The 15988-nt window shown below is 42.4% G+C and overlaps 1 gene segment (V, D, J or C); it reads left to right on the top strand.

The window, feature by feature from the left end:
- Nucleotides 1-2563: 2563 nt before the first annotated feature.
- Nucleotides 2564-5727, top strand: LOC138173700 (immunoglobulin heavy constant epsilon-like). The segment is given in 5 exon segments: nt 2564-2600; nt 2707-3006; nt 3288-3617; nt 3994-4314; nt 5227-5727. Coding segments are annotated over 5 exon segments (1323 nt in total).
- The last annotated feature ends 10261 nt before the right edge of the window (nt 5728-15988 follow it).

The raw sequence follows: 15988 nt of genomic DNA, 5'->3' as shown, positions 1-15988 counted from the left end.
AGAGAGACAGAGACAGAGAGAGACAGAGAGAGACAGAGAGACAGAGAAAGACAGAGAGAGAGAGACAGAGAGAGAAAGAGAGACAGAGAGAGAGAAAGAAAGAGAAAGACAGACAGAGAGAAAGACAGAGAGAGACAGAGAGAGACAGAGAGAGAGAGAGACACAGAGAGACAGAGAGAGAAAGAGAGAGACAGAGAGAAAGAAAGAAAGAGAGAGAGAGAGAAAGAGAGAGAGAGAGAGGTTTTAATGTAAGAAACTATAGATCTCACAAGTAATGAATGTAACAAGCAATGTTACTGAGAGATAAGAAGACTGATTAGATGGGGTATGGTAGATGCCTGTTATACAGGCAGAGATTAATTGAAAACTCATGGATGTTGTTGAGCTGACATTAGAGGCCTGGAGCTAAGTTTAGGTCCAGTCTCAACCTAACCTATGGGCTGTTTCAGGATTGGTCTGAGTGTTGTTCCTGAGCTGAGCTGAAGTCTAAGAACTATTCCTGAAGTAAATTAGAGCTGTTCCTACCCTGAGCTGGACTGAGAACAATTCTTATGATGGGCTGGGTGCCCTTCCTGGGCTGGGCTAGAAACTGCTCCTGCACTGGGCTTTTTTGGACAATGTTTCTGAAATTGTTTCTAGGTACAAGGGTGGAGGTAGAGAAACAAAATGTTTTGTGTCAAACTGAACTAGGCACTGCTGTTAACATGGTCCCGGAATATTCTGAGTTGGACTGTGCTGGAGGTTGTTCCTGGCTAGGTTAGGCTGAGAACTCTCCCTGTGCTGTACTTGAGGCATTCATGATCTAGTCTGAGGGGCGTTTCTGTGCTATGACAAAGTAGGATGTTCTTGTGCTGCACACGAGGCTTCTCCTGAGCAGGGAACTATTCCTATGATGGGATTTTCCAGCACTAGGTTGTGAGATGCTGTCTGGAAGCTATATTTGAACTGGAGACTAGGGGCAGACCTTTATGGGTCTGGTCCAGCAGCTATTCCTGGACTAAACTAGAGTAGACTAGGTTGAGGACTGGCTAGGGGATGGCTCCAAATTAGTCTCATAGCTATATCCATGACAAACTGTTCCTGGGCTGATCCAGGAGTTGTTCCTGAACTGGTACTAGAAATGTTCTCATTCTGGGTTGGGATAGTCTAGGTTGGGCCTATTCTTGAGCTGGCCTGGGACCTATGCTTGAGCTAGCTGGAACATGTCCCTGGTTTAGGTTTTGAGCTATTCCTGAGCTGGATAGGATCTTGGTCCTGAGTTGATCTGGGTACTATTCTTGGCTAATCTAGTTGTTCCTTAACTGGGTTAGGAACTATTCTTGAGCTGTCCTGGGACCTGTTCCTATAAAATGGCAAGGAAGCCCTTTCTGAAATGGGTTGGATATATCCTTGCTGTGTCTAGAAGCTTTTTCTGGACTGATCTGGGCTGGGAGGTGTTCTTATTCTTGGCTTGGTTGGGCTCAGCTAAGGATGGTCCTGAGCTAGACCTAGAGACATTCCTGGGTTAGCTAGGCTGAACACGGTGCTCCTCTGTCCCTGTGCTGATCTGGGAATTGTCCCTGAGATGGACTGGACTGGGCTAGACTGAGCTGGGCTGGGCTAAGGGATGGTCCTAAACTTGACTAGCAACTACTCCTATTCTGTAATGAACTAGCTTGAAATAGTCCAATGATGGGATAAAGAAGTTGTTCTTGGGTTATACTTAAGGGTGTTCTTGTGGTAGGATAGGCCCTATGCCTGAATTGGCCTGGGAGTTCATCCTATGCTTAGCTGGGGTGATGTCCCTGATTCCTGGAATTTAATACATGTTCTTATAATGATCTACAAGCTGGGCCTGTGCTAGGCTTTGTTAGGAGTCTGTTCTTGTGCTGGTTTGGGAACTATTCCTGTAGTGGGCTGGGGTGGAAAGTATTCCTGAGCTCTGCTTAAGTTGCTCCTGGACTGATTTGTCCTGGGCTGGGTTAGAAGCTTTCCTAAACTCAACTAGCAGCTGTTTCTGTGCTGGACTTTGTTACTGATTAAACTGTGGGATGTTTCTGTGCTAAGCTATATTCATCTACTCTGGGGCCGTTCTATTCTAGGGATTGTCACTGAGTTAAGATGGGAGCTCTTCCTTAGCTAAACCATGAGCCATGATTGTATTTGGCTCTGTTCAAGGCTGGCATCTGAGAGCTCTTGGGCAACAAAGATATAGTTAAGCAGGGGCTATGCTAGTCTACAAGGGTAGAGTGGAGGAGGAGGGGAGATAAAATCCCAAGTTGGAATGAGTGTGTGGTGAGGGTAGAGAGAGGGGCTTAGATAAAATCATGGTTGAGGTAGGAAAAAAGTCCAGAGGTATGGCCTAAATTGGTGTTTATGTTGATACTATAATCCAAAGAGTAGAGTATCAAGGAAAGAGAAAAGGTTTGCTCTAGGACCTCAGAAGAGGAGGGGAGAAGGAGAAGTCAGAGCTAATTCTAGTTCTAATTACAACCCCTACAAACATGCTGCCGTATTCTGATCTGTGGAGTCATGAGGCATAAGATTTAGAAGTTCCTTGGACATGGGAGCCAGGGTAATTAGTATGACAAGTAGGGAGTTATTTAAGGACAGTGGGAGAGGTAAGAAGTCAGAGTCAAGTCATTTGACTTTGCGGTGAAAAGGACATTAGTTATCAGTCAAGTGACTGGTATAGTGACCATCTCTGGATTCCTCTTCTACCCTCAGCCACCAGCACAGCTCCATCTGTCTTTCCCTTGGCTTCCTGCTGCAATCACAACTCTGAAGGTTTAAGTTTCCTGGGCTGCCTTGTGTCTGGCTATTTCCCTGAACCAGTGACTGTGAGCTGGAACCTGGAAGACCTGGATGCAATAATCACAACTTTTCCAGCTGCCTATGATTCCGCATCTGGACTCTATACCACTACCAGCCAACTTACTATCTCAGACGGGAATTCCCGGGAATTCACCTGCAGCGTGGACCACTTACCTACTAACACCAAAACCCAAAAACCTGTGTCTCTCAAAGGTGAGAAGGGGCCAGGAGTGATGGTAGGAGATGCTTAAGACAGAAATAAGGAAGAATGTCCTGAAAGGGACGAAGTGAACCTCTTGAAAAGCAAGAATGAAAGATATTTTAGTCTCCTTCTTTATAGATTTATAAGAATACTTTCCTAAAAATACGGGATGGAAGAGGGAGGATTAATGGGAATTACTTCTTGGTCTCCCCTACATATTCCATCCATTCCCTTTCCCCCCAAAGTCCTCTTAATGTGGGCCTCTCTCAGATGGCTTGTTTTCTCCTTTTAGTCTGTGACCCGGTGACAATCATCCCACCCACAGTAAAGCTCTTCCACTCATCCTGCGACCCACGAGGGGATGCTCATTCCACGATACAGCTGCTCTGCCTTGTCTCTGGTTTCTCCCCAGCCAATGTCAAAGTAACTTGGCTAGTGGATGGACAAGAAGCTGACAATCTCTTCCCCTACACATCCAGACCCAAGAGGGAAGGGGGCCCAACCTTTTCTCTAGAAAGTGAACTCAATATCACACAGGGCCAGTGGATGTCATCTAAGACCTACACCTGTCAAGTCAAACACAATGGCAGCATCTATGAAAGCAGTGCTCAAAAGTGTTCAGGTAATATCCATGTGTCACACCATTGCAGTCACATAGAGAATTATGATCACAGATAACTCAGTTCCATACAGAGACACATACATATAGTGATTTAGACAAAAACATAAACACACAATCATAGATACAGGCCCACAGACACACCTAGTAAACATAATTTGGGTTTATAGGTTTGGGAGGTTTAAGAAGGCCAAGGACATAGAACATAAAGCAATTGGAAGTTGGTATGGAAAATATGCCCAATCCAGGGGGGACTCTATAATCCCACCTGTCTGACTGGACATAAGCATAGGACTACAAAAAAATATGAGAGCTAACTGGGGACAGGAGGGTGAAAGAAGATGGTCCATTCACTAATCATTCAATCCACTCCCAACAGACACTGACCCGCGGGGCATCAGTGCCTACCTCAGTCCACCTAGTGCCTTTGACCTTTATGTCAGCAAAGCACCCATGCTCACGTGCCTGATAGTGGACCTGGCCAATGCAGATAATGGGAAGATTTCTTGGTCCCGAGAAAGTGGAGGTACCGTAAATCCAAGCCCATCAGTGGTGAAGGAACAGTATAATGGCACTGTCACAATGACTTCAACCTTGCCTGTCCAGACAAACGACTGGGTGGAGGGTGACACCTATACATGCCGTTTGGATCACCCTGACCTGCCCTTCCCCCTCATCAGGACCATCTCCAAGGCTCCAGGTAAGGAGGGAGCAATCAGCAACAGCAGCAAGTATTTGTTAGCCCTACTATGGACTGAGAACTGGGACACAAAGAAAAACAAAAACATGATCCCTGTCCTCAAGTGTAACTGTAAGACATTAGAAGTGGGAGGGTCTAGAAGAGACAGCCAGCAAAAAAAAAAAAAAATGAAGGAAGGAAGTCAGAGGAGCCAGGAAGTGGAGGTGAGAAGGCGGGGCATTCCAGCAATGAGGCTCAGTCAGTGAAAAGGCACAAAGCTGGAAGGTTTTGAGTGCTGTGTACGAGGAACAATAAAAAGGCCACTATATTTGGATTGTAGACTACATAGAAAGAGAGTAAAGTATAAGAATACTAGGAAGTTAAGAAAAGGTCAGATTTTGAAGGGCTTTAAAAGACAGAGGGTTTTATATTTGACTAGAGGGAATAAGTAGCCGTTGAATTTTATTTAAGGAGGCTGGGGTGCTGAGGTGGTGACATAGTCACACCTGTGCTTCAGAAATGATCGCTTTGGCAGTTTAGGGGAGAATGGACTAAAGCAGGGAAACCAGTCAGAAAGTTCTTAAAGTAGCTCAGGTGTAGGTAAGCAGGGCCTGTAACAACATGGTGACTGCGTAAATGGAGATTTACGAATATATAAGTTGTCAGTAGAAATAACAAGACTCTCTAGTCACCCTGTACCTGTTCAAGTTCCCTTCCCCTACCACAAACAACAATAAGTAAGAGAAAGCAGTAGAAGGTTCAACATAGTGAAGGACATGAACACTTGGGAAGCAGTGTTTGGAATTAAGAACTCTCTTTCCCAATCAGTCTCTGAGAATTTAGGGAAGAGGGGGAGTATCAAAAGGCTGGGTGGAATGGTGTCAAAAAGACCCATAGATCTTCATCTGTATGGTCTCTTCTGGTCCCTTACAGGCAAACGCATAGCCCCTAAGGTATACATGTTACCTCCATCTGAAGAGGAAAAGGGAAACACTGTCTCCCTCACCTGCCTTGTTCGGAACTTCTTCCCTTCTGATATCACTGTTCAATGGCTGTGTGATAACAAGGATGACCACACTGGACATCATACTACCACCAAGCCCCACAAAGACCATGGACCTGACCCCTCCTTCTTCCTATACAGCAGAATGATTGTCAACAAGTCTTATTGGCAAGAAGGCCATGTCTACACCTGCCGTGTGGTGCATGAAGCCCTACCTGGCACCCACACCCTCGACAAAAGCCTGCGTTATTCAGCTGGTAATTAACTACCCTGATCCAGACCTTTATCCCTTCTCTTTCTCCCTATATCCTCCCCCACCTCCTCATGTGGGGTTATTCTGGGCCCCTAGAGGAGGATATATCTGTCTGGTGTCTAAATACCCCAGCAGTTGATCCAATAAATGGATATGTCCATGTTTTCATCAGAGCCAAGTACTGACCTGTTCTTGGGGGGTGAAAAGAAGGGTAATGGGAACAGTGAATTTCTCTGATACCAGGTGGGAAGGGACTGTGGAGAGCCCTCAGAGTCTGGGCCTGATTCAGATGATTTTGTGAATAGTCATCCAGGAGGTTATAGAGGTGATACCTGCATTGGAAGAATGGTTGAACTAGAGAGATCTCTAAGTGCCTCTACACTTCCAGAACCTGAGCTTCTAGGATTCTTTAGCTCTGACATTCTTATGTCAGAGACACTCAGGAATCACTGAGGGAAGAGAGAGTCTAAAGTTGGCTTATGTTTTAATCAACCCACTGATCACTTCCCCTCAGGACTGATGTACCCAGAAAATTTGTGGTAGAAAATGGGGGAAGTTGACTCCATTAATAGAGGCAAGCTAAAGCCTAAAAAGTATATATGATTGACAGGTCCCTTATCCTTCAAGAGACATTAAGACAGGGTTTGTGTTACTAAGAATACAGGCATGACTATTACATTAAACACACATGACTATTCACACAGGTACATACAGACATTCACTCATATTCACATATGGATACAGACATATTCTAAACTCACAAACAACTCATATTCTATGGCGCTTTAAGGTTTGCTAAGTAATTTCCTCACAAACAACTCTGTGAGGTAGGTAGTGCAGGCATTATTATCCCCATTTGGCAAACAGGCTCAAGGACATTGTGACTCATAGTTTTGAAACCACATATCGGAGCTAGCTGGATCTCCTAACTAGGTAAGCTGGGAAGACAGATTTTCACAAAACCCAGGGTTTCTATGAGGATAAAATGAGATCATATTTATATAAACCCTTTAGAAACTTTAAATGCTAGCTATTATCATTACTGTTACTGTCATTAATAAAAAAACTTTTTGTTAGTGTCTCATTCACATAAACACACTGGGGAACCCCAAATTTGGAAATAAAACAATGTCCCTTATCATACACAAACCTACTTGAGATACACAAACTCTTCTCCTGTGTACTCAAATAAAAATCTCTAAGAAGATCATGGACTTCTGCTGCCTATACACAAACAACTCAGGGGGCGGCTAGGTGGCGCAGTGAGTAAAGCACCGGCCCTGGAGTCAGGAGGACCCAAATTTGGTTCCAGCCTCAGACACTTAACACCCACACAAAAAAAAAAACTAGCCGTGTAACTTTGGGCAAGTTACTTAACCCCAATTGCCCTCCAAAAAGGCAAAAAAAAGAAAAGAAAAACGACTCATAAATACCAACACACAGAACAGATATTAATGCATTCATACAAACAAAACATATCATTAACAGCATGTATAAATCACATGTTCACATAACCACAGGATTGTACATACAATCCTATCAATCATCTCCATATAATCATACACAACTGTGCAATTATATTTGCACATATATGTATATCACTATTAACATACACATCTGTAGACATATTCATATAGACATTCATACAAATAAAATAGCATGCATTATAAAATGTGTGCAAATAATTATACACATTTACAATCCCTCAGTATAAACAGGCATTTATTCACATGGTATTACTCACACTAACATACATTTGTGAACATATCCTCTTCAGTCCCATTTTCATCCGTGAGATCAACGGGCATGAAACCACCCCATCTCTCTGCCTCCATCCCAGTGAGGCTGATGCCAGGGTCTAGAAAGACTCAGAACTGAGACAGGCCAACCTGAAGTATAGTCTCTAAATAACTGTAGCCAGTTCTATTATGAAATTTGTTCCTCACCACTGCCAAGAGCATTTTGAAACTCTTGTGCTAAGAGTATCCTCACTCTACATACAAAGCTCCTTTGCTTAGCACAATCCACCTCCTCCCAAATGTCAGAAGGAATAGTATATTGCCTTCCCCCAGCAGGCAGTAGAATTAAAGGAATCTCTGGTTCATAGCCTGAGACTGGACCTTATAGTCTGTCCACTGACCCTGAAGCCTCAAGAGAGAAAAAAAAAAACAGATTTCCTTATTTTCAGTACTGGACAGTCTCTGCTGTGGGAAAAATAAGGAAGAAACAGACCTGGGCCCTGCCCTAGGAGTTTACAGTCTGAGAATGACAGAGGCAGACCCAGTCCCTTCCCTCTGGAAGAATACCATTCAGATTAGGGAAAATAAGACAGAATCACATACAACATAATTAGTAAACACAACAGAACAATATGTATACTTCCAATTCTACATCCTAAAGGAACTCAGAGAAAAAAGAAATCAACCTGCACTAAAGTCATTTAAGTTATCAAAGGTTTCTTGGAGGAGGTGAAACTTGAACATTTATTTAGCAAATATATACCAAGCACCTACTATATGCATAGAACTGCACCATTCCTGGTACCTAGCGGACTGGTAGTTTATGAATATTGGAGAAGGGAGGGCATTCCAGATAGGGGAAACAGAAGGAGCAAAGGCACTGGAGATCCTTTATTTCCTGCCTCCTCCACCCCCACAAACATATATCCAGTCTTGGAAAAATACCAGAGGGACATGGAAGAAGGAATCAGTATATGTAAAAGTTTGGGAAAAGAAAGCATAGAAAGAGGGCAACAAAAATGGTGAGGGAACTGCTCCCTGTAATAGGAATAACTCGAAAGAATTAGACACATTTAGAATGGAAAAGAAAAGACCTAAGACATTGTTCCTGTCACTTCCAATTCTTCTTTGTTGTTTCCCCCATCCCCTAATATAAACTTTCTGAAGGTAGGGCCCAGGGAACATGGAACACAAAGATTGATTGGTATACCTTAGAGCAGCTGTTTCCAACTTTTTCAAATATGAAGACTCCTTTTTAATCTCAAAAAGTCACTGACACCCTCACCCATATGACAGTAGGGTTTTTTTCACAATGAATCTTTTGTTGTAGCCAAATAAATGTGAAAATGATGATTCTTGACTTATATTCGCAGACTCTTTATAATAATCCTATAGCCGTTCATACATGTGAAACCCACATTTCAGGAACCTCTGGATCATAGATCCTTAGAACTAGATAGTTTCTTAGTCCTGGAAGGGTTTGATATGGTTCAACTGATTTGCCTCAGTTGAAAGAATTGAGGGTCAGATAAAGAAAGTAATTTGTCAAAGATCACACAATGGAGTTAAGACCAGAATTTTCCCTTCCACTTTCCCCTCTGCCCTTCCAACTATTATCCCAGTCAACAGGGATCTTTTCTTATTACTCTGTCACTTATTTTACACTGATGGAGAACTAAACATATCCTTCTTGTTACGGTTATTTATCTGTTGTATATGTGTGTTCATATTTACTGATCACGCCTCTGTACTTCACTGAATGCTATCAGATTTGACCCTTTCCTCTGTCCCTAGATTCACAGTCTCCTCCAGCTCCTAGAGTTGAGAATAATGTGATAATGAGATAGGCCAATCCATATTTGAGGTAAATATAATGCAAATGGGGGTATGCTGATAAATGTTTAACAAGTGACTTTTATGCATGACTCACTTTTAAGTTTAAAGAATTACTAACATTTTCCATTACTTTCTAAAGTCTAGACAATCAACAGAACAACAAATCAAGCCCTAATTTGTAACATTTGCAGGAGATGGTCACAGGCTAGTTTGAGCTGACTCCAACACAGCCCTGTAACTCCAAACTGTGACCTCCCCAGACCAGTGACTATGATTTCTCTCATCTCCCAAAAAGTCTGACTTAGGGGGAACTAGACACACAGAACTTCCAAGCACTTCTTGACAGATAGACTGACACCCTAAGGATAGGAGAAAAGGCTGGTAACTGGGGCCAGGTAATATCTTTGCCTAGGGAACAGAAGGGTAAGCAAGATAAAGAGGAGAAGAAATGGAAGAAAAGGAGAAGATGAATTGATGAACCTCTTTTCCCTACAGATATGGGTCATGAGGACATATGCACAGAAATAGAGAATGAGGAATTGGATGGGCTTTGGACAACCATCTATGTCTTCATCGTCCTCTTCCTTCTCAGCGTTTGCTATAGCGCCACAGTCACCCTGTTCAAGGTCAGAGAACACGGAAGGAATTAAAAGGGGGCTCCTTACATGGTGATCATTGTCACTAGTCATTATTCTCCTCACCTTATTCTTCCCTTATCTTCCCCATTGCAGGAATGTTTCAAGAAGGGCACCTCTAGAAAAGTTCCAAGATGAAAAGTTGGGGGGAGGAAGGGAACAGAGATGGAAAAGTAGTCAGAGATCTTGTCCTCAGGAAGCTCCTCGTCTGAGAGGGGAGATAGCACCTAAATTTGCCATTAGTTCAAAAACTTGTCATAATCCTCATTAATCTCCTATTTCCCTCTCCTCCTAACTCCCCATCCTATTTTAGGTGAAGTGGATTTTTTCTGCAGTCCTGCAACTGAAGCCTGGGACCTTTCATGACTACAAGAACATGATCCAGCAGGCCACTTAGACTTCAGACTAGGGGAGTCCCTGCCCCAGGACTCCATGTGAACAAGTATACCCAGCAGCATGAAGATCTCTTCCCAAGTAGACACATGCCTATCCTAATTGGGTCACTGAGTTCAAGACTTCTTTCCCCTTTACCTTAGGCCATAAAGTTTCCCTAACTTCTAATACAAACACTGTCCCTAGGCCTAGCCCAAGGGCAAGAAATGAGGTCCTGAGGCTTCCTCCTGCCTTGGGTCCAAGATGAGGAGGAAGAGTCACAACTCTAGGAAGGTTCATAGCATTGAGTCTGTCTGGGTCAGAGTCTTAGAGCTAGTAGAAATCCCAGAGACATAAACCACTTACCTTTCAGAGGAGAAAATGGAGGCCTAGAGAGAGGAAGTGACTTGCCCTAAGCCAGACAGTAAATTAGTGGCAGAGTCAGAGAGACCCCTACCCCAGACCCAAGGACTCAGATGTTCAACTGACCCTATGGCCTTGATGGAGTTTCCTGCCCCAGCCCCTGCATGCCAGAATCCTAGGCATCTCCCTCTGTCCCGTTCTCTCATTTTCTCAGGAATGGCCTCCTCAGGCCAGAGTAGGAACTGTGTAACCTTAAGTGAGGATGTCTTACAGAAGGAGACTGGGGGAAAGGATCTATGGTGGGCCACTTCAGGGCACTCCCATCCATGCGTCCCCGGTGTCCTTCTCTGACTGAATGAGATCCTGAATTTATCTAATAGATCCCAATTCAATTCAAACCAGAGTCCATATGCCAGCTCAATCAGTAATCCAGGATGGCACAGAGAATAGTTCAGAAATCAGAGCTCAAATGGTTGTGTGACACATGAGAAAGAGTCCTTGGATCAGAGAATCCAAGTTCAAATACTGCCTCTGATACTATTTGTGTCACCTTAGGCAAAATGCTTAACCTCTCTGGGCCTTAGAGAAGGTAAGCCTAGATGACTTCTAAGTCCCTTCTATAATCCCAACAAATAAATATAAGAACAGAGTCCATTCCACACCCCAAATCTTAGAACCCAGTCCATAGCCCAAAACCAAGAACTAATTTAGGCCATAGCATAAAAACCAGAGACCAGAAACCTAGAAACCAGAGACAGAGTGATCAGCTTAGAACTCAAAACCTTTCCATGCTCTTTCTCTTGGTTCAGGTGTGCTGTCTTTGCAAATTAAGTTCTTGTAACCAAAATCATCGGTATCCAAATGCAGCCCCTTTATCTGCTCCTTGCTTTTCAGCTTCATCTGCTGTGAGTCCCCACAGCACACCTAACACCACATAACACCACAGGGTCCCATTACACTCCTCCTACTCTCCCCTTGACACAGTTTCCTCTATGAAAGAATGACTCCTGAACCCTTTTGTTAGGATAAGAAAAATAACTGTTCTCATGACTCTGAGTGATGACTTTCAAAGTTTCCTCTTAACTCATCTCTTTCTGACCAAAGCAATCTTTTAGCAAAAAAAAAAAAAAATCTGTCTTTGCTCCCAGCTGGATCCAAAGCTCAGAGCTCTCCCTAAGCTATGCTCTAAAACAAACAGGAGGAACCTGTGGGCAAAACTGGGGTGAATTAGGGGTGGGGATGATCGTAGCTGGAGGCAGAGATGGTCCAGCTGTGTTTGTCATTGCAGCCAGATCAGAAACCGGCACTTGGGCACCCTTTCTCTTTCAGGACTAATATTGTTTTCCCTTTGTATCTTAATAAAAGTTACTTTCTAAAGTTATCAATTATGCCTTTCTTGCCATGGGAAGTATTTAATATTGATTCAGGAATTTTCAATGGAATGATTGGATTCTGTAAACTTATTCCCACTGAGAGGCACTGACTCTGGCACTTGAACGAGGCAGGTCATTTGGTTTAGGGTTCTTACAACCCTTTGTGGGGAAATTGCTCTCTTTGGTTCCATGAAGCTGAACTGACTAAGGCTGAGTCCAGAGGATATGAAAGAAGGAAGAGTTGAAGATCACATCGAATTTTCAAACACAGGAGATAAGGAGAATGGTGATGCCACTGACAGCAAATGAAAAAAGAAAAGTCATTTAAAAGAGAAAAATAATAAATTCAAGTTTGAACATGTCGAGTTTGAAACTACTATTGGGATCTCCAGATGGAGATTATTTTATAGCAATTAGAGATTTGGGCCTTGATTTCTGAAGTTATAGATTTGAGTCATTTGCTTAAAAATTATCTTTAAAACTTGATCATAGGGGTGGCTATGTGGCGCAGTGAGTAAGAGCACCGGCCCCAGAGTTGGGAGGACCTGAGTTTGGTTCCGGCCTCAGACACTTAACACACACACACACACACACACACACACACACACACACACACACACAAAACTAGCCGTGTAACCTTGGGCAAGTTACTTAACCCCAATTTCCCTCCAAAAGGTAAAAAAAAAAAACTGGATCATAAATGAGAGTCCCCAAAGAAAGAGAAGAATGTTGAGGAACACTGCAGTTAAGTTAAGTGAAAAAAAAATAGCTAATGAAGAAGACACAGAAGGAGCTTTTGGAGAGGAAGAAAGAGAACTAATAAAGCATGATGTCTCTGAAATGCACAAAATATACAGAAGGAAGTATTCATCAGTGTCATTAGGGGTCCAAGAGAATGAGGTAAAAAGTTCAGACTTAGGGAAAGTATTACTAAGTTTTGAGATAGCAATTTCAGTGAAATGATGGAGGGTGGGACAGAAGTCGGATTCCATGGTGTTAAAAGGAAAATGAAAGGTGAAGAAGGATGTACCCTCATGCTTCATTCAACTCCATTTCTCAATATTATTTCTTTCTCTGAACTAAACATTTCTAAAAGTGATTCATGTGACATCACATTGTAGTGGTAAAAAAAAATCAAAATTTATTTAACATATAAAAGTACAAGCTAAATAAGAAAAATCATACCACACAGTATCTCACCATCTATTTCCCATATCACAGTGTGAGAGTAGGGGATATGAGTCCACTCTTTTGTTTCCCCTAGTCGCTTTTTGGCTGTGTTTCAAGCAAAGTACCCAAAAAAAAACATAATAATTCATGTGGTAGACAAGTGCCATGAAGCCTGAGGAGAATGTTTCTCCTATCTAGAATTTGACTAGTGAATCTTAAGGGGTCTTCAGTGAGCTGCTACATCAAGGTCACATATAATTTAACACCCAGCATGATGAAGGAGCAGAGAGCCTGTAATATGTTATTCTAGAAAGCAAAGGATATAGGTTAAAAACAAAGGATAACTTACCTGTCAAAACTGAGTATAATCCTATGAGGAAAGGGAGTCAAATGGCCCCCTGGATTGAGTGGGAGAATTAGAGGACTTCTAAGTACTCACAATTTCTGGACCAAGTTTTCAAAAAAAAATTTTTTTCCCTGACAAGATTTCCTGATACCTAACTAGAACATCATATCATCACTTGTTATCCTCTGAGATGTTCTGAGACAAAGTCATAACTAGGTGGTAGTTCTTGTTTAATCAATATTTTTTCAAGAAACAAGCTTATTCTTAGTCTCTACATTTTCTTTATCTTCCTAGATTCCAAATCACAGATAAATGTAACTATTGAACATAATGCCTTTAACATCTGTCTTGATTACACTATATTCATGCATTAGAAATTTCATGCGTTGACCTCCCCCCAAGCCTCTTCTTACTTCAAGGTACCCAATATATGAGGAGGAGCCAAGATGGCAAAGAAAAGACAGAGACTTGCCTGACCTCTCCCAAATTTTCCCTCCAAACAATTTTCAATGATGCCTCAAGACAAATTCTGGAGAGACAGAACCCACAAAAGGAGGGGGTTAAGCAATTTTCCAGTCCTAGAAAACTTAGTTGGCAGAAAGGTCTGTTACACTGGGGTGAGACTGGAGCACAGTCCAGCACAGGTCATACCCCTGATAAACCAGCTATAGGCTGAATCAGTGGGAGCAATGGTGGTTTCAGAACCTCTCAGCCTACAGATGGTAAAAGGGTCAAACAATTGGTCAGAAGGAGATAATAAGGGTCTCTTTGTTGACACCAGGGGCAGGACTCTGTTGCATTGCCCATACTTGGATCTGGTCACAGTCCTGGGTCTCAGTCTCGGGGTGAGGACATTAGAACTAGGATATCAGAACTTGTGGCCATAGGAAAGCTGAAATCCTGGTCACAGTTTCAGGGTAGGAAAAAAGTGTCTGGTCACTCAAAGACCAGAGCACAGGCCAAGGGAGTAGTAAACACACCGCTCCCTAGATCACATCACCTTGGAAGAACAAAGATCTTACAGATCCCCATAATTATCTCTGAAAATAGCAGTACAAAAAAAGAAGTTTGAGAGAGTGCCCCCTCTATTTCAGAAAGTCAAGAAATAGGCTGGGAAAATGAGCAAAGAACAGAAAAAGATCCTGACTACAGAAAATTACTATGCTGATAGGGAAGATCAAAACACACTTCACAAGACAACAAAGTAAAAACTGCTAGGCCCAAAGCTTAAAAGAAAAATATGGATTGGTCCCAAGCCATGGAAGAGTTCAAAAAGGATTTTTAAAAATCAAATAAGAGAGGTAAAGGAAAAACCAGGAAGATAAATGACTGTGATCCAAGAAAATCATGTGGGGGGGGGGGAGTTAACAGCTTAGTAAAGGAGGCACAAAAAAATAATGAAGAAAATAACACCTTAAAAATAGAATAGGCTAAATGGTAAAAGAGGAACAAAAATCCAATAAAGAGAAGAATGCCTTGAAAAGCAGAATTGGCCAAATGGAAAAAGGTACAAAAATTCACTGAAGAAAAGAACTCCTTAAAAAAGTAGAATTGGGGGTGGCCAGGTAGCACAGCGAGTAAGAGCACCGGCTCCAGTGTTGAAAAGACCTGGAGATCGAATCCCGGGCTCAGACACTTAGCACCCAACCAGAAACACCAGGCCGTGTAACCTTGAGCAAGTTACTTAACCCCAATTGCTTAGGGGCAGCCAGGTGGCTCAGCAAGTAAGAGCACCGGCTCCAGTGTCGGGATGACCTGGATCAAATCCCGGGCTCAGACACTCAGCACCACACCCAGAAATAACTGGCCGTGTAACCTTGAGCAAGTTACTTAACCCCGATTGCTTTAAAAAAAAAAAAAGGTAGAATTGACCAAATGGAAAAGGAGGTACAAAAGCTCACAGAAGAAAATAATTCCTTAAAAATAAAACTGGGTAAGTGGAAGCTAATGACTTTATGAGACATCAAGAAACAATTAAAAAATCAAAAGAATGGGGAGGCTAGGTGGTGCAGTGAATAGAGCACCAGCCCTGGAGTCAGGAGGACCTGAGTTCAAATCTGGTCTCAGACACTTCAAATTTACTAGCTGTGTGACCTTGGGCAAGTCACTTAACTCCAATTGCCCTGATTTCCCCCTCCAAAAAAGCAAAAATTAAAAAATTTTTAAATCAAAAGAATGAAAAAATAGAAGAAAATGTGAAACATTTCAGACAAAAAACTGGAAAATAGATTGAGGAGAAAGATTTTAAGAATTATTGGACTACCTTTTGATGGAAAAAAAAGCCCAGACAACATCTTTCAAGAAATTATTGGGGCAGCTAGGTGGCATAGTGAATAGAGCAACAGCCCTGGAGTCAGGAGGATCTGAGTTCAAATATGGCCTCAGACAATTCAAACTTACTAGCCGTGTGACCTTGGGCAAGTCACTTAAACCCAATTGTGCTGCCTTCCCCCCTCCAAAAAAGAGAAAGAGAGAGAGACAGACAGAAAGAAAGAAAGAAAGAAAGAAAGAAAGGAAGGAAGGAAGGAAGGAAGGAAGGAAGGAAGGAAGGAAGGAAGGAAAGAAAGAAAGAAAGAAAGAAAGAAAGAAAGAAAGAAAGAAAGAA

This window comes from Petaurus breviceps, unplaced genomic scaffold, assembly GCF_028583685.1.
Source record: "Petaurus breviceps papuanus isolate PSGF00001 unplaced genomic scaffold, PetGlider_PUasm1.0 64, whole genome shotgun sequence".
NCBI classification, from domain to species: domain Eukaryota; kingdom Metazoa; phylum Chordata; class Mammalia; order Diprotodontia; family Petauridae; genus Petaurus; species Petaurus breviceps.
This window is presented reverse-complemented; position numbering and strand designations above follow the sequence as displayed.